Source organism: Hyaena hyaena, unplaced genomic scaffold (genome assembly GCF_003009895.1).
Source record: "Hyaena hyaena isolate Hyena2069 unplaced genomic scaffold, ASM300989v1 scaffold_463, whole genome shotgun sequence".
Lineage (NCBI taxonomy): Eukaryota > Metazoa > Chordata > Mammalia > Carnivora > Hyaenidae > Hyaena > Hyaena hyaena.
In genome coordinates, this window is record NW_024081094.1 from 1,141,879 (window position 1) to 1,161,093 (window position 19,215).

Genomic DNA, 19,215 nt, shown 5'->3' on the forward strand with positions numbered 1-19,215 from the left:
GAACACAGTCCCCTTTCCCAGTTGAGACCCGCCGCTCGCCCTCCCTGGTCGTCTCGCGAGCGAGGGCAGGCCGCGCGCACGGAAGCGCAGGCTGCGGGCGTCGGAGGCTTCGCGGGCCCCCAGGCCTGCGTCCCGCCCGCGGCTAGAAGGCGCCGGGCTCTTCCCGCGCGACCGGCGCGGGCGCGGAGCGTTAGCATTGGCCCTTCCGAGGGCCGGGTCGGGTCGGGCCCGCCTCCCCGCGGGATTGGAGGCCCGCGGCCCCGCCCGGCCCCCGAAGCAGGCGGGAGGCGCCGCGCGCGGCCTGCCGGCGGGAGAAGCCCCGGGTTGGGCCAGCGATCTCCGTCTCTCGCGGTCCGGGGGGTCGGGCGGAGCGGGACCTCCGCGCCTGGCTCTCCGCCTGCCCTGCCGCGCCGCGGGCCGCGGGAAGAGCTGCCGTCGGAGCGAGCGCCGGAGCCTCCCGGCCCGGGCTGGCCCTGCTTCCGCGGTTGGTTGCTCACTTTCCCCTAACTTGGAGCGAGAACCGGCGCTCCCTTCAACTCGCCTTTGCTCAGAGCGCGGGCCGGAGGAGCGAGACCCGGGAGGGGGTCGGGGTCCGCTTTTCGCCTGTGCGGAGAGAGCCTGGGGGCGGGAAGGGGGTCTCCGGACGCCGGCTGGCTTCGCGGCTGTTCGGGCGGAGGCCGCCCAGGGTCTGGGCAGGCGGGTGGTGGGCCTCGCTGTCCCTGCGACCCCGTCCCTATTCCTGGCGCGAGTTCAGGCCTTTTGGGCACCGGTGTGTCCCCAGTAACTCGTGTTGAGCGCTTTTCATCGTAGCCCTGGAAGGAGCCCCAGAGCAGAGGGACACCCTTGTGGGGGCTGGAGGTGATGGTGGCGGGACGGGCCTGACTTGCTCGCTGTAGCCGCGCCCAGGATGTGTATTTCACTGTCACCTTTCAGATCTCAGGTTCTGATGGCACGGACTCCCCCCGCCCCCAAACTGTGTTTATCCTCTTTATACGTATTTAGAACTTAGGCCCTGCTGAAAAGTTGTTCTTTGAACACTTTAGGTTTTAACTCAGCAAACATGTATTGAACAGCGGTAGATATAAAGTATCGGTCAAGGGGAACCCCCGCAAAACTGCTTTAGGCATGGTTCGCCGTCTAAATTCCCCGCTTCCTTTGTGTTCCTGTAGGGAGGGCAGGTGAATACTATCCTTAAAGGTTTCTGCTGTGTTCCTTGGCGCTGAGACCTTCCTTGATGCCGAGGAAAAGATAGCAGGGCGTTGGGTTAAAGTGAAGAAGGGAAACCTTATTAAAAGGAACAGAAACTTTCCCATTCAAAACATGGAAAGATTATACAACGAAAACTTTAACTTTCATTTCAAAACACCAGTTTTTAAAAATTTTTTGGAAATACTTAGAGGATTGCAATTACCTTCACATTTAAATTAGTTTCTGGCAGATATGCTGTGAGTTTTTTATCCCCCTATGCAATGTTCTCTTCCAACTAAAAATCTTTCATTGTGAAATTCACAAACCTGTATACAAATGTAATTGATTACGCTCTAAGGCAGAGCAATTTTCACTTCGGTGAGGATAGGGAAGAGACAGGTTATAGAGAAACAAAGAAGCTGAAAGTGTAGCGTGACCGTGTTGAAACTGCCCCTGGTCTTATGCTCTGAGAAGTTCTATATCCAGGAAAATTCTAGGCTTGTTTTACAGATATTTTCTGAGTACCTACTCTGTGTCCGTGATGCCACTTGCTGTGCTTGGTGATGATATGTGTTGCCATTGTCCGTGTTTTCCTAATCCAAAGCTGTATTCTCTCCTATTGACCCAAGACCTTGACTTTCATACTTAGCATTCTCAATGAAAGGAGTATTTGCATGTATATGAAATTTATTTTCTCTTTGCCACTGGGAATTATGAACTCCTTTCTTAAGGTATATTCTGCCCTGTATTACAGACTCTCCTAAATGAATTTTGGAAATGTTAAGTGAAGTTCAACAGGTTTATTTGTTTGCTTGTTTTTTAAAAGCAGTACTTCTTAGATTTCACCATTGTAATGTATCTGAAATTCCGATTTGAATTCCAATTACTAAGCAGGCTTTCCCAAGTCCAGCTGACATCAGAATCCTGATTCTTAGGAACCTGGGAAAGTGCTCCATAGAAGGTATTTTGAAAAATGTATTTTAACTGGACTTTTTGTTGTTTTTTTTTTTTTTTTAAATTACTTATCTCAATGTTTCTGCCAACAGTGGTGATGCCTCCAAGAAGAAATGAGAAATACAAACTTGCTGTTCCACTTCCAGAAGGCATGGTTCTGGGTGATATGGAAGGAAAACAATGGGTGCTGGGCAAGATGATTGGCTCTGGAGGATTTGGGTTGATATATTTAGGTAAAGTATCACTATAAGTTACCAAATATTCTTATATATGTGACTGGAACTGTGATTACTTGCCATTTTGAACATTGAAACTCTGAAATACAATAGAATTCCTAAGTACACTTTATTAAGTAAATGGGCCTCATTAACATTTACTAGAATGTCTGGTGTAAGATATGGCTGACCCCAGTACTTGCCATCCATGTTCTTCTGATTATCTTAGAAGTCCTTTCAGAGCATAATTACAAAGTCCACCAGGCAAATGTTAATGTTCTTTTTTGAGAGTGTGTTTTCCTGGAAACACTGCTTTTTGTAGCTCGGAAACCACAACTGTATAAATCTAAACACTGTGAATATTAATATTAATATTTAAATAATAGAGGGCTGTGGCCCTTTCTTAACTAGGCTTCTCTAGAGAATTGGGTCTTAATACCTCACGGCATCTGTTGTGTGGAATGAATTAACTTATCTCCTGTGCATCTAAATAAGTGGTCCTTGTTATTGGAGTACCATTTGATAAATGAAGAAATAGACACCCAAAATTATTTTTGTGTTCTATGGTACAGATAAGAAACCCTAGTTGAGAATATTTTTACACTATATTTAAAAATTCTAAATTATGCTGAACTTAAAAGGATCATACAGGGCTACCTCAAATCTGTAGTTTAATGATCAGGACTATCCATTACATGACTGGATTTATTGAATAAAATAAGATAAACATTAGTGATTGAGAAAAATTACCCTCAGGGATAAATTCTAAATGCATTGACTCATTACATCTGTTTCTATAGGAGTTTAAGAAACTGAAAAGACCTCCACTGGGGAGTCTTGAATTCCTTATTAAACATTTCAGACAGTAGGGAAGGAAAGGCTTTCCCTCTACTCTCCTAGGTTCGAGAGCTGAGTTTATGAAGTAAACTGACAACAGAAGAAAAGGTACACAAATGTGCTAATTTATGTGATGTACATGGGGATATCACAGTAAAAAAAAGTGAATGCCCCACAAAGCAGTGATATTTGAGAGCTTATATACTGTCTTTTGTTTTAATGTTTATTTTTTATTTTTGAGAGCTGAGAGAGACTGCGCTCACAAGTGGGGTAGGGACAGAGAGGGAGACACAGAATCCAAAGCAGGCTCCAGGCTCTGAGCTGTCAGCACAGAGCCCAACGTGGGGCTCAAACCCACGAACTGTGAGATCATGACCTGAGCCGAAGTCAGATGTTAAACCGACTGAGCCACCCAGGTGCCCCCAGAACTTATATACTGTCTTAATAGAAGAAAGGGAGACGGGATGGAGCCCACTTAAAGGAGAGTAAATGATTTTTAGGAAAGATGAATGAGCTCTTAGGAGAATAGATGGGGAGATATGATAGTTTGTGACAAAGTTTGTCTGAAATTGGTGTCAATTTCTAATCTCCTGTGATAGACTCAGTCTTCTGTGGTTGATGAAACTTCCCTGGAGGGAATTTGTAACAATTGAGTCTTTTTTGGAGGCCCCCTCCTTATGCAAATAAAGGGAATTCAGAGAAGGCCCCTCCCTGCATTTGGTCTTTTTCAGGTGCTCTTAGCCCAAAATAATCCTTCTGCCAAAGAGGCGTATTTTAGGGTCACATATTTTGCTATCCTTCACAAACATGTTTCATGGATCTTGATGGATAAAGCTCTTTTTTTGATAGAATTAAGATTATAATTTTGAACAAGTGAATGAAATGCAGTAAAAAAAGAAAAAAAAACTGCTCATTAATCATCTTAGTGCCTAATCTAGTTGGAAAGATAAGACCAATACAAACAAAAATGCATGCGTTAGGGGCACCTGGGTGGCTCAATTGGTTGAGCATTGACTCTTGATTCAGCTCAGGTCATGATCCTAGGGTTCTGGGATCAAGCCCAGGTGGGGCTTTGCACTGAGCCTGGAGACTGCTTAAGATTCTTTTTCCCTCTGCCCCTCTTCCCCACTCGTTCTCTCTTTCTCTTTAAATTAAAAATAGATAAATAAATAAAGCATGGGTTAAATAAAGAACATTTTCCTCATTTAGGTTTGAACTTGCTTGAACAATGGTATGAATCTAAGTACTAGGTTGAGTGACATAGTCAGCTTTGTTCAATAGAAATGTAATTTAAAATTTTCTAAGAGCCCATTAAAGTAAAAAAAAAAAAAGAAACAGGTGAAATTTACTTCAATGATATATATTATTTAATCCGATATTTCTAGAATGTTATTATTCCAACATGTTATCAAATTAAAACAAAAACTATTTTTAGTTAAAGTCTTTAAAATGCAAGATGTATTGAGTCACATTTCAGGAGCTCAGGAGCCACATATAGCAAGTGGCTACCATATTGAATGGTACTGATCAAGACCATTAGAGTATACTTAGGGTCCACAGAGAGTAGGATTCCCTGTAGAAATGTTGATTGAGACTTTGAATTACCAAATTCTCTTATATAGCAAAGAGCTAACAAAGATCTCTAATATAGTGTCTTGACTCAATGTCAGAGAGAGAGAGTTGAATAAATTTCTGATGTCACTGAGCTATAGTCTTGGATCTCATGGCTTATCAGTTATACTTTTAGCTTTTTGATATTTGAAATATTTGAGTAATTTCAAAGAAATACAGAAAAGCATTGATTGTAATGATCTTATTCCTTTTTTTAAATTTAAATATATATGTTAATATGTATTTAAATGTAAGTGCATTTTAAAAATTGAGTATAGGTCTATACACATATACATACATCCACTACATGTGTGGTTCCTGTTGTGAAAAAGAAATTTGCTGAGGCATGTGATTTGTCTATATTCAAATAGAAAAAGTCTTTCTTCTTTCAATCAAAGTATATTTCACATACTTTTTAGTTTTTCTCATTACCAAAATAATACTTGTTTTACAGCAATGTTTAAGGTTTCAGATGTTATGCAGTACCCTCTACTATCTGAATGTTAGAAGCTGATCCTGAGAATGTTAGCAAGTGCACACCACTGAGGAAGGATTTTGAAGAAATGTGTAGCCATTTTGAGGAAGAGGGCTCTGTACTTCAGAGAATATAGCAAAGCTGTGTGTTCCCAATGTTGTCATTGTTCCATCCAAAGTGGTACTTGTAAATGTAGGATCAGCTCTTTAATGAGAGGCCATCAGGAATCACTTTGTTCAACTTAGTTTGTCCTGACTCATTAAAAAGCTAAGCAAATTCATATCAAATTATATCATATTTTTGCATTTTGCTACGTTTCTCATCATTTCCTGAATATGAATGAAGAAATTCAGGTTTTCCTTAATAACACCTTTATGTCCAGCTACATTCTTTTCAGCTAATACTCTTTCCAGATACACTGTTTCGACAGACACTTCATCAGCATTTGTTGCCTGAGGCCGAGAAGAAACTAGCCACTGTGTCTCACTCCTTGTGCGCGTACAGCAGTCCTCTAGCTTGGAGATCAATAGCCAAGGCCTTTCAGTAATCATCAACTCAGAGTAAAGGGGAAGGAGCAGAGAAGTTTGGTATTTACTTTTGACTTGGAGAAATACTGTGCCTGGAGCATTAATAGAAATAGTTATAAGAGGGAAAAGAAAAGTCTGAATACAAGAACAAAGACAAGGTTTTTTCTTTGTGTATGAAAAGAGGAGGAGGGAAAGGAACAAAGAAAACTGGTTTAGGGGATGGGAAAAATTGCTGTGATTTTAGTATCAAACAAGTGAAAAAGTTTCTAAAAATACACGGAAGGAGAGAGAACTGAGAGTTTGAATTCTACTTTAACGCTGGGTACAACACAGAACCAAGCACACTAAGGGAGAATTGCATAAATAAAGGCCTGGGTTTGGGTGTTAGGCAAATCTGGGTTGAATTCTGACCTGACTGAGCCATTTAGAAACTGAATGACTTCTCCCTAGTCACAAGACTTTGTTCCTATTCAGCATCATGAGATAACAGTAATTATGAGGATTAAATGGAGTAATGTTTTTAAAGGACTTTGGAACTTGGTAAACATACACACACACACACACAATTTATTTATTTCTTTATTTATTTATTTACCAACTCCATCCTTAATGATTAGCTGATTCCCAGGTTCAGTGTCTGGTGCCACAGGGGATTAGGATGATGACAGAAACTTCCATTGGACAGATTTTCTATTTATCGTGCCATGGATTATGATAGATTTAGCTGCTAATGTGGTAAAACTAAGAACATAGAGAATGTCATTGGAGGATGACATTTTTCTTACTGACCTAAATAGTTTTTACCATTAAAATTTACGATAATAAGCATGATGACCTAGTGAAAAATCTCATTTAAGTTGTATTTCATGTACCTCAGATATGGAAGACACTGGGTTTCGGAAATAAGGCCAAAGCTCCAGAGAAACAGAGTTATATGTAATAAATTTAAGCTAAACTCCTTTGTAGGCTTATCTGAGTAAAAATAGACATGGTTTGTCTATAGAAGTTTTAGTGTTTTGAAGTTGGGCATAGTGATGACCATTTAGCATCTTTGAATTATCAGGCACAGAACAGATGTTCACCAGTTATTTGCCTGAGAGACGGAGACTGAGGTTGGGATACACAGCCTACACAAGCCAGTCTTCTTTATTCCCTTCCATAATCACAGATGGCACCCTTAATTCCAGCCTATAATCTGACAGAGGTACTCTTAGTCACAAGAAAAGCTGAGACAAGTTGATTATCATGACATCATCTGGTAGAATCTATCTGTGCTTTATTGACAAGTCAAAAGCATTATGTTTTATAAAGAAGAACATGTTATTATAACTAAAATTAAACTCAGGAGAAGCCTTAAGATTGAATCACTTGTCCGTGGATAAATGCGCAGATTTCATCTAAGAGATGGTTGTACCTTTTTTGGGACATGCTTTCAGATTAGCTCTAGTTTGCTTTAGAAACACAGGAGAAACCTTTTTTTGGGGGGGAATGAGGAAGAGGGTAGCCTAAGTAGGTTTGTTAGAAATTATCAAAGCTTAACTCACTCATTGATAAGGAAACAGACTTGTATTTTTGAAGGAATAGAAAAGAAATGCATGTGTCATTTTTACTTTACTTTTTTGTCCACAATAATGGATTAATTTTTGAGGTATGTAGAATAATGTTCAGAAGAGCCAATGATAATGCTGGCAACAAAGTGGCATTATTGGAACACATATGGCTTCATTATGTATTGCTGTATGAAATGCCATTTTGGCAGTGTCTTAGAGTGAAAGCTTTGGGGTAAGCAGTTACTCTTATCTGACACAGTGCAACATTATAGGGCCCCTGTGACTGTAACTACAAAATTTTGAAAATGAGGCCGTGGGCGTTAGAAGAAGGACATAAACATGAGATAGGGAAAACTTGTACTAGAAACTAGTATACATAATAAATTAGTTCCCAAATGAAGGTGTGGAGAGAGAGATGCACAAGAGGAAGGTATCAGTTGGGATTTTGTGAATTTAATACACTTGTTAGACCTATACACCAGAAATAAAAGTCTGTAGAAGATGTATTTTAATTTTGTGTTTGTTGTCCATAGGCTATTAATTTTGAGTTCTGAAGAAAGAGGAATGTTCACGAACCTATCAGCTTAAGAAATCTAAGTATTTATAGAAGTTTGGGTTCTTTGTATAAAAAGGGAGAGTTCTTTTAAAGCTTAGCTTTGCTTGTCTTTTTCATTTTGTTGAGTGTCTGATCTTTTTAACATATGTTACGGTTCTTCATTTTCAACATTTTTACTGTCAATTTTTTTTTTTTTTTTTTGCCTTCAGGGAAGATTTACAAACTACTCATTCTTCATTGATTTATATATTATGTTTCTTCCATTGCACCTGTTACTGTCTTGGAACTGCTTACAGTGGTCAAGGTTTTAAAATTTGAAACCTATTGCTATAGGGAAATTTCTTCTTCACGAAATGAGCTCACCTCTATTGCCACACAATAAAAGAACTCTCAGCTTTTGAGAGCTTCTGGCCTCCTTATGAAATATGGATAGACTTTGCTTCTGAAGGGTTTTGGGGTTGTTTTTTTTCCTTTTTCCTTTCGATATGGAAGACGAGGAATAAATAGTAGGTATGGTCTTTCTTTTAAGACACAGTAATATCCATGTTTATAAAATAAAGGAGAGGAAAATTAAACTCTGAAGCTCTAAATATGAGGATTCACTTGAAAATAGTTATTTGGATGATGAAAACTTGTCCACTGTTGACACGTAATGGTACAGAGGTGTTCATGCATCTTATACCGCTCACGTACTTGCTTTTGCAATTAGTACTTCTTCAGAATGTTTGTCCTTTATAACTCCAATGCGTGGAATGAATATACTATACAATATTCCACACAGAAGAATATCTTAGGAGAAAAGGCAGAAAACTCAGGAAGTGTTTCAAGACAGTTGTTGAAGGTTTCCACCGTTCCTTTTAACAGGATGAGCCTCAGTCAGGTAGACTTTTCTTTAACGTCTCCAATCAAGTAATACTTGAGGGAAATGATTCTGTAGAAAGACATCCATTGAAGGCCAGAAACATCTACAGATGCAATGTGATCCCAAGCAATGAAGCATGTGGCCCTTCATTGGCATTATATGATAACAGGAGGATCTTCTGGCAGAAGAGCTGACTTTTGCTGCGTTCTGCATGCTGCCCCTCCAAACCCATCTTTGATTGGCACCTATGCCCTATTGAAACTGGCATCACACCTTCTGAATGGGCCCGGTGCCAGGCTAGCAGATGGGTATGGGCAAAAGCATGCCAGAAACCCAGTATGTGCATCAAGTTTAAGTATTAGGGGCCCAAACTCTCATCCAGGGATATAAAAACTGCAGTCTGTTGAGAGCTTTTTGTGCTTAAGGTTAAAGGACATGCCATTTCTACTCCAGCTTAGAGGTTGATTAATTTTGAAAGTCAAACAGGAGCTCCCGTGGCTGTGTCAGGCAAAATTCTATCTTTGGTGAATGAGAATTACTACTTCATGTAGGGAAGAGAAAGTATTGTAATGAAGTTTCCAATGAGAGTTACTCTCCTGCAAGTGCCTCCAGCACTTAAGCAGCATGCATTCAGTGGAGATGAATATTTCTGTTCTCCAGCAGCGCCAGGTGCAATCAAAGCCAGATCTTCAACCTGCTGCAGTAAAGAACCCACATTTAGAAAGGGCAGGCAAAGTTTGGAAGAACTCCTTGGTGGCAGCTCTCACCGTGAGCTGATGGAGCTTCACGAAAGCCTATAAAGGAGATGAAGGAAAAGCTCCACAAACAAAAACCCCTTCAGGATACTTCACCCTCCAATGGAAAGATCTTCGGCAAACCCGAAAGGAAAAGTTCAGTCCTTTATCCTCCATGCAGAAATTGTCCTGAATTTTATATCAATAAGAACTTAGTTTACCAAAACGTTAGAATCAACTTAATGCATAAGTAACAAAGTTTTCTATTCTAACATTTATTTCATTGCATGTCTATCATGTATATAAACTTCACTTCTTGAATAATGGATTTTGCATAAAATTGAGTTCTAAATATCATATTCCTTATGATCGTCTCACACCAACTACGGAACTGGGCAAAAAAAAAAAAAAGGGGGGGGGAGGGCACCATTCCTTGTGACCACTATAATCATATCCCTCTAAACGCTCTTAAATTGACAGGAATGGCTGGAAGGTCAGCTGTGGCCAAGAGATGCTTTTCCTGATCACCTTATAGCCACTGCTTTTTCTTTTCCACTGTGTAAACTTTATCTATGGAACAGATTCCATGAGACCGTTGTGAATACTTCAACGTATTCAAAACATATAACTGCCACAAATTAAACTACTAAAACTAAAGCTGGTGCACAGTAACTGCCAAGCAAAGCTGGCACGTCCCTCTGTCAGACTGCGGGAGAGTATGCCATACAGTCCTCAGAAAACACAATTCATCCAGAAGCACTCTTGTCACTCGCTCTGATATTAAAACAGAGAAAGTGACATTAATTAAAGAAGTGACATGAGCCAACGAAGGCAATGAAATTCTAAGCTTTGGCTCATGTGCAGACCTTATTCCAACTTACTCTGCTTAGGTATTGTGGCCATTTCTGGAGTAGTGTGACCACTCTCCCCCCTTCCTCCTCTCACCTCCCTGTTCCGGAACCTCGTTTTCAGGCAACTGAAATTGTAGATCCAAGGTTGGACCAGCCAATTGGTGAGCTGGTAGTTAGTGCAAGGTTTCCCCAAAGAGTAGTGTGGTGGCATGTGATGCCTTGACTGCACTCGATACGTGCGTGAGAAGAACAGCTAGAGGCGGAGGAGAGCTGGTCTAACAGAAGCAAGCAGCAGCTTACACAGAACAGAGTACCTAGATTTGGTGGACCCGCAGCCAGGAGAGTCTGTCGGAGCTTGGGCTGTGAAAACAAACGGTGGCCGGTGGCCCTTAATGAAAATCCGAGCATGCGCAGGAGGCAAGCAAGGAAGGGAGCACCCACAACTTTCTCGTCTTTGTTTCCATGGTGTGCTCTTTCAGTGTTTATCTCGTCGCTTCCTACGATCGCTGTGCGTGTACTCTTTCATTCACCTCCCCCACAACACTGCACCCTAAACTCCTTGCAGGCATCCTCTCAGGATGCTTAAACAAGGCCTTGCCTAGGACAGTGTTTCAAAAACCATAGGTTAGATGAGCTCCAGAACTAGTCTGTTGGTGGAAAAATAATTTTCCCAACCACTAGGTTACCTGAGATGAAATTTTGTGCTCTGCATACTGTACCCCGCGGTATGTGTGTACAGCTCTGTACTTTTAGATCTAGAGGTGTTATTCTGTATATTTTAGGGGGAGACAAGTACCTGTTCACTTTCTTTTCAAGTATGTTTTTAAACTCTCAGAAACTGTGTACTTCATAGATCTTAGGGTTTATTGGGAAAAGTCTACTTCACTAATGCATAGTGCAGGGAATTAAAACAAACAAACAAACAACAAAACTGGACACTGTATGAAGCCTAAACAGTTTTGTATCTGGCAGAAAACAATTCTGTGTAGCACTTAATTGAATTCATCCAGGAGCACTAATAGCAGACCTAACTGCAAGTCTAAACTTTTGTGGAGGGAATGCCTGGATGTTGTTTGTGGTTAAATGGATTGATTTGTAGGCATGTAACATGCATAAGAAATCTGCTTTTCAAAGAATATAAACACAACTTTAACAGAAAATAAATTATTGGAATTTCTTTGAACTCAAGTGAATGAAAGGTCTGATTAAGAGTTTTGTACGTAGTCAGAAGCTTTTGTTATGGTTTCTGGGCATGGGTGTTTTATATTTGAGCTTGGGAATTTTCTGTCTGTGTAATTAGTCATGAGGTTTAATGTACATTTTTCATATCAGGCAGACAATGGCTTCAAAGAGACAGCAATGCTGCAAAGGAGCAAGAAAAGAAGGCCAAAGTTGACACACACAGAGGCAAAACAGTGTAAGAAAAATCAACACGTTTTGCAAAATCAATCATTGAAAATGTGTCAGTGTTCAGGAGACTGTCTTTAATTTGCAATCCAAGTGAAAAAGAGTATTTAAATATGAGAGGCAGTATTATTGAGCCCAGCATGCCTGCTACCACTTGTTTGACTAGCTCAGAATAGAACACTGAGAGGCAAGGGCTCAAAGTTAAATGAACATTTATACATTTTAAAATCAAATGAAGGATTCAGAGTATATTCATGAATTAAAGTTTTTTTCAGAACCCTAAATTTAATCAGCTGGAATTACTTTTAAAGTGTCATTCTATTTAACTTTTGGGAATGATGAATTTGCCTTTTAATAGGGATGCCGTATTTTATCATGAAGATGAAACAAACTGTCTTTTGTTAATTATTCCCCAGAGACACTGGCCATTTTTCTCATCTAGGCTCAACATGGAGTAACAGCAGCTTTCCCCAAATTTATTTCTAGCAAGAGCAATTGGAAGCTACAACATGTATGAAAAAAAGAGGCTCATGGAGAGCACAGCTTCCATTGTATGTGTTCTGAGTGCCACCTAATGAAATTCTTAGAGGTGATGCTACCAAAGCCTCACTCAGGAGGCCGTGAGCACAGAACACAGAAAAGTAGAAAAGAATGAAAGAGCAAATCTACACTAGAGAGTAGCAGATGAGTCATACGCGTCTGCGGCATCCGATAACTGCTACCGATAGTTGTTGAAATCTTTTTTAGGAAATCGTTACCAACATCAGCTTCTACTAAAGTCTTTTCACTTAAGTGCATGCCAGGCTCTGTGTTGAATGCTATATGTGCGTTATTTCATTTTCTTCGCTCAGTAAACTAATAAGGAAGATATGGAGGCTTAGGGCGGTGAAGTGATTTGCTTGGGTGCCTTGCAGTTTTTGTAATTGTCCCCATCTACATTTGAACTCAGGTCTCTTGGCTCTAGTGATGGATGTCCTTTGTCAAAGAACACTTTCAGTTTATCGCTAGCCAGAGAAGATGGTTGCAGATGATATGCTCATGACATGCTCATTTCTAAAATAACCGTGAAATATCTAATTGATAGTATTGGCAGCTCGTTTAAGAAATCTGTTAGTGATGATGCTGATAACGGTGTCATTTTCCTTCAGATTGAGAACCTGAGGTGTCGAGCATCCGCGATATGTTTTTAATATTAAGTTCACAAAAATCTGTGGAGGAACATCTGATATTTATAGTAAATCTAATGCTAAGAACTGGAAAAATGCATTAGAAATGTACTATACTTAGGTCAAACAATATTTTTATGAAAAAAAAAGTGAGAGGAGTCAACCAATAGCGCATACAAACTGGTAAGAAAGAAAGAGTTGGTGGATTTTTTGCTCTTTGCAAAAGGAATAATTTTATGCATTTGAGTCTAAACAGCAGGAAGATCAAAAGAAGCCTCTTTAAAGCCCTATGATACAATTTGAATAGGCATCCTGTAGAAATAGATAATTTGACAAATAATTGGGTTATTCTTGACCATGTCTTTTTATTCATTGGATAGTAAAGATATACTAATATTTAGAAAACTAGGTCTTTTGAGAGTAAAACAAAACAAAACAAAATACTTAGATTAGTAGAATCTTGGTAAAGAGTATGTTTTCATATAGTATTTGCTCAGATCCCCAAATACTTAATCTTTAATAGGAGTATAATTTGTGCAAAATTTTCCAATTCCTTCAAGATGTTATTACATAACGGTAGTGATTTATTACAAATCTGTAAATGAGTTTATGAAAAAAAATTGTAACATTTCATGCAGAGGCAAATGCTTAGGTGTTTTTTTGTGGAGATGAGATATTTAATAGGTATTGCAAAGCTAGTTTTTATACTAGGATACTTTTTTTCTTTGGAGAATATACATAGCAAGGGAAAGAATGAACAAAATAAAGTATTGCATTAGAATATTTGTTTTTCAGCACTTACAGTGATATGGGGTTATTAATTTCAACTTCTGGAAAATGTGAAGAAAAGCTATTCATTATATTTCATCTAGTTTCTATTAAAAAATCACATGCTAAAACAATCAATTATAACATAGGTTTCCAGTGTCAGATGTGAGTATTACAGTTGAGAGTGGGTATTATTTATGTAAACTTTCTATCTTACAAAGTGTTAGAAAGATGGCAGAGGAAAAATAGTAAGACCCCCCCCCAAAAAAAAAAAAATCCCTACACAATTCATTTCAAGGTAAGTGAGGAAAAAGCAAAAGGAAGTTGTATATCTAATGAGCAGATATTGCCATGTGATGAAAAGCAGAGGAAAAAATTGTATAGACTCTATAGTATCAGAATTTCTACTCCAGCAGAAAGCTTTTGAACAAGTATAAGTGTTCTGAAATTTAGTGCAGTGTACATGGAATGCATTATGGAATCGTTGTAAAAAAGAGATTTTTATTGGGAGAAGGAAATTTTAAGTTCTTTCTGACCCTGAAAAATCTGTGAGGTTCTAAAAGGTGGTAAGAGATACTGAAACATAGATAGAGGTTTTATGGAAAGGATTGATCCAACTGAGCAAAAATTAGTTATACTATTAATGAACAAGCAAAGCAAATGTTTGTCAGAGAACAGTGATCTAAAAGAGATCATCAAGAAGAAAAAATAGTAGTTCTATTATCTGTCTATGTAATATATCTTTGGTAATAAGAAGGTAAAGACCTTTACAAAAATGGGACCATTATTAAGGAGCAAGGCTTCCTTTATTTGAAGCCTAATTTCAGCATGAATTTTACAAAGTGTTTTAAAAAGTGAGGGCAGGGCTGAAGTTCTTACATAGTAGGTTTTTAAACAAAATACAAAATTTACAATACCATTTTAGGAAATGAGGTCAAGAACTATATTAGCCTGAAATTCATAGGCTGAAAATACAAAGACATCATGATAGCTAAAAGAAACATGGCTCTCATTCAAGTATACTGTCTGACCAAATTAAATGTCTCGTAAGAGATAGGAGGGAACGCTTGAGGTCTTAGGAAATCTGAAATAATTTTATAACAGATTACCACAAAGATAAAGGACACTTGAAAGTGCATAATTTAAAGAGACCTAGAAGAGATAAATGAATTAAAAAATTAAAAGAAGATTTGATGATACAAAGTACCACCAGTTCAGTAAAAATCGTTATGAACATAGAGTTTTTTATTGCAATCCAGATTTCTAAGGTAGATTTATAAACCATGGTTAGGAATTATAGAGTCGAAAGTTAAACAAAAAAAGCTAAATTATATGTTAATCCTTAAAGCAAGCTTAAAACATACCGAGTTAATAATGATGAAAAAGCTGAATTTAGAATGTAGCAGTGTTGGAAGTTTGAGAATAGGTAAATGGATTCAAAAATAGTCTGTTATAACATGAAGTAAAATATGAAGTATGTATCACTACTGCTAAGGAATGGGCAAAGAAGCACAAAGAAGAATAACAATAATATAAATTTACAGAGTGTTGGATCATAGTACAATTGCCATTTATTGTATTCGATAAAAGCAGTCTGGTCCTTTGTGGAGTATCAATGACAAAAATCCCTTATCAATTGTCAAAAGAGAAGTACTTAAAACAATAAAAAGATCAAGGTTTTCCATGCACAAGTAAATAAAGAGTAAAATAAAGCAGGACTTTATTGTTATTTTTTACATTCTATAGTAAAACCTTTAAAAGAGCTAAATAAGGACATTACAGAATGGCAGAAATTTAATAAAGCCAAGTGAAAATGTAACGATAGAACGTAATATGTCCAGAATGCTACAGTGTATTTTTATGCTTAAAAAAAAAAAAAGAGAATCTAGAAGACATTTAATAAGAAATTATTACAAATGTAGTTATGACTGGAGTTGTTATAAACAAACTCAGAAAGGGACAAATCTATTGCCAGTAGGTCTTCATAGTTCTCTAATGGTGCCTAGTATACAGGTGGAATGAGTAGGGGTTCTGGTCCCTCCAGCCATGTTTCAACCTGAGCGTTCCCACTTTGATCTTCTGTGTATCGAGCTTGGTTTCTATTTAAATTTTTTTAATGTTATTTATTTTTGAGGGAGAGAGAGAGAGAGAGACAGAACACCAGTGGTAGAGGGGCAGAGAGAGAGCTGGAGACAGAATCCAAAGCAGGCTCCAGGCTCTGAGCTGTCCTCACACAGCCCGATGCAGGACTTGAACTTGAGTCATGAGATCATGACCTGAGCTGAAGTTGGACTCCTAACCGACCCAGCCACCCAGGCAACCCCTGTGGTATTAAGTTTTTGAGGAACATTCTAGCACTAAAAAGAGTTTGAAGATAACTGATTAAACTATAATATTTAATAAGCTACAAAGTTGAATATGTAATTCATAAATAATTTTTATTTGGAAGGGATTTAACACCTTTGTAGAGAATTAGCTTTTGTTTGCTAACTGTACAGGAACTCATTTTAAGAATTAAGTATGTGGTGATTTAGTAAGTATTAAAAAAAAACAAACAATGTTGGGGCACCTGGGTGGCTCAGATGTTGAGCTTCCAACTTTAACTCAGGTCATGTCTCACGGTTCATGAGTTCAAGCCACACATCTGGCTCACTGTTGTCAGTTGTCAGCCTGTCAGGCCCGCTTTGGATTTTGTGCCCCCTCCCTCACCGCCCCTCCCCTGCTTGTGCGCTCTCTCTCTCAAAACAAACAACAACAACAACAAAAATCCCAGAATTTTTATGTGTTACAGTCTTTGAATTCGCTGCTGGAAATAACTACTAAGATCAACTTGCTTGTTCTGTTTTTGTCTTTCTCCCTAGCATTCTGTCCCCAGTTTCTACATATTCCAATTATGTTTATTTGAAGACCACCTTCCCCTTGAGGCCTAGTGTTGCTATCCTTTTTGCATTTTCTGCCAAAGTTATACATCGTATATTTTCAAAATTATGTTTGCCTTTTTGCCATTCAGCATATTTTACTTTATGTTACAATTATATATTGTATCATTTTGTAATATTTTTAAATTGACATAAAAAATGCCTTTTGGTCTGTGCACATCTCTATGGGTTTTATCATACCACAACAGTTAGAGTACAGAACAGGTTCCTCATCCCTAAAATCTTCCTCATACGGTCCCTGTGTAGTTACATCCTGTCCTTAGCTCTAGCTGGTGGCAACCACTGATCTGTTCTGTCGCTACAACTTTGTCTTTTAAAAAACGTACAGAATTCCAATTGAGTGGGATCATACAGTATGTAACCTTTTGAGATTGGATTCTTTTTCATATAGCATAGTGCCTTCGAAATTCGTCCAAGTTGTACATATCCATAGTTTATTTCTTTTTATTGCCGAGGAGTACTGTACTATATGGATGTACCACAATTTGTTTAATCTGCCATTGAAGGACATTTAGGTAATTCTTTCAACTTCGCTCTTTTTCAAAATTATTTTATCTCTTCTAGTCCCTGCCTTTCTGTATACATTTTTAAATCAATTTACCTGTATTTACAAAAAAAAAAAAAAAGAAGAAGAAGAAAGAAAGAAACTTTCCTGAGATTTTGGTTGGTATTTAATTATTTAAAAAAATTTTTTTAATGTTTTATTTATTTCTGAGAGAGAGAGAGAGAGAGAGAGAGACAGCATGAGCAGGGGAGGGTCAGAGAGAGACAGGGAGACACAGAATCTGAAACAGGCTCCAGGCTCTGAGCTAGCTGTCAGCACAGAGCCCGACGCGGGGCTCGAACCCACGAACTGTGAGATCATGACCTGAGCCGAAGTTGGTCGCTTAACCGACTGAGCCACTTAGGCTCCCTGGTTGGTATTTAATTAAATCTATAGATAAATTTGAAGAGAATTGACATTTTTGCTATGAGGAGTCTTTCCATCTACAAATATAGTATGTTTCTCCATTTCTTTAGCTATTTAATTTCTTTCATCAGCATTTTATAGTTTTTAGCATAATTGGCCTTGTACATGTACTGATACTTAAGTATAAATGAAAGTTTTCTTTTTATATTTTTGGTGCTATTGAAAATGTCATTGCTTTTAAAATTTTGGTTTTCAATTGTACATTATTAGTACATAGAAATACAGTTGATTTTTGCATGTTCACCTTATGTTCCATGATCTTGGCAAACTTATTTATTCTAGGATTTTCTGTATGGATAATCCTGTCTTCTGTAAAAAGGGACTGCTTTAGTTCTTCTTTTCCAATCTATATGTCTTTTATTTTTCTCAACTTTTTGCACTGGCCATGACTTCTAGTACTTTATTGAATAGGAATGGTGATAATGGATATTGTTAACTTGATCCAAATTTTAAGGACAAAGCTTTCAGTCTCTCATCATTTAGTATCCTGTTAACAACAGGTTCTTTTTTTTTTTTTTTTTTAAATAAATAGTCTATAAAGTTGAGGGAGCTTTCTCCTAGTATACGCAAAGATTTTATCAGGAATATGTATTAAATTTTGTCAAATGCTTTTTCTGCTTCAATTGTTATGATTGTGCGGTTTGGGGTTCCCCCCCCCCCCAATCAATGTCATGAGGGCTCTTGGTCTGTAGTTTTCTTTTTCTTTTTTCCTACTAATGTCTAGTTTTGATATCAGAGTAATGCTGGCTTTATAAAATGAGTTGTGAATTATTCCTTCCTTTTCTGCTTTCTGGAAGTGAGTATGTAGAGTTGGTATTATTTCTTTTTTAAATGTTTTGTAGAATTCTACACTGAAGTCATTGGGCTTAGAGATACTTTTTATCAGAAGATGTTTTTTCTTAACTTGATTTTACTTTCATCAGTAGTTTTAGAACTAATTTGGTTATTTCATCTTAGATAACTTTTAGTAACTTGTGATGTTTAAGGAATTGGTCCATTGAATCTAAATTGTCAAATTTGTATATATAAAGTTCATAATTGTACTTTTTTTTTGAGAGTGAGACAGAGAGGGCATGCAAGTAAGGGAGAAGGGCAGAGGGAGAGAGAGAGAGAATCTTAAGCATGTTTCACGTTCAGCATAGAAATCAGAGTGGGGCTTGATCCCACAATCCTGGAATCATGGCTAGAGCTGAAATCAAGAGTCAGGTATTCAACTGACTAAATCACCCAGGTGCCCCCATAATTATACTTTTATTGTCAGCATGTTTTATAGTGATAAATCTTTCATTCCTGATATAGATAATTTTTATCTTTTTCTTGCCAGTTGCTCTGGCTAGGATTTCCAGTACTATGTTGAGTAAAAATGGTGAGAGTGAGTACTCTTGTCTTGTTCCTGACCTTAAATGAAAAGCTTTTAAGCTTTTCACAGTTCAGTATATTTGGTATTGGTGTCTCAAAACTGGCCTTAATTATGTTGAGGTATGTTCTTTCTATACCCAAATGTTTGAGAGGCTTGCATGGTGAAAGGATGTTGAATTTGTCAGATGCCTTTTTTTAATCTATTGACATTATCTTAAGACTTTTATCCTTCATTTTCTTAATGTA

At 38.1% G+C, this 19,215-nt stretch overlaps 1 protein-coding gene across 3 annotated transcripts in view; it reads left to right on the forward strand.

Annotated features, from left to right (window-relative positions):
• The first annotated feature begins 278 nt into the window (after positions 1–278).
• The window catches only part of VRK2 (VRK serine/threonine kinase 2), a 100,766-nt gene continuing 81,829 nt past the window's right edge, over positions 279–19,215 (forward strand). The window contains exons 1-3 of one of the 3 annotated variants that reach the window (XM_039253750.1): positions 279–484; positions 2,080–2,149; positions 2,235–2,375. In XM_039253750.1, coding sequence (XP_039109681.1) covers positions 2,240–2,375 — 136 coding nt within the window. In that variant the 5' untranslated portion in view covers positions 279–484; positions 2,080–2,149; positions 2,235–2,239. The remainder of the gene's footprint in view (positions 485–2,079; positions 2,150–2,234; positions 2,376–19,215) is intronic. The other 2 variants (XM_039253749.1, XM_039253751.1) reach the window with 2 other exon arrangements.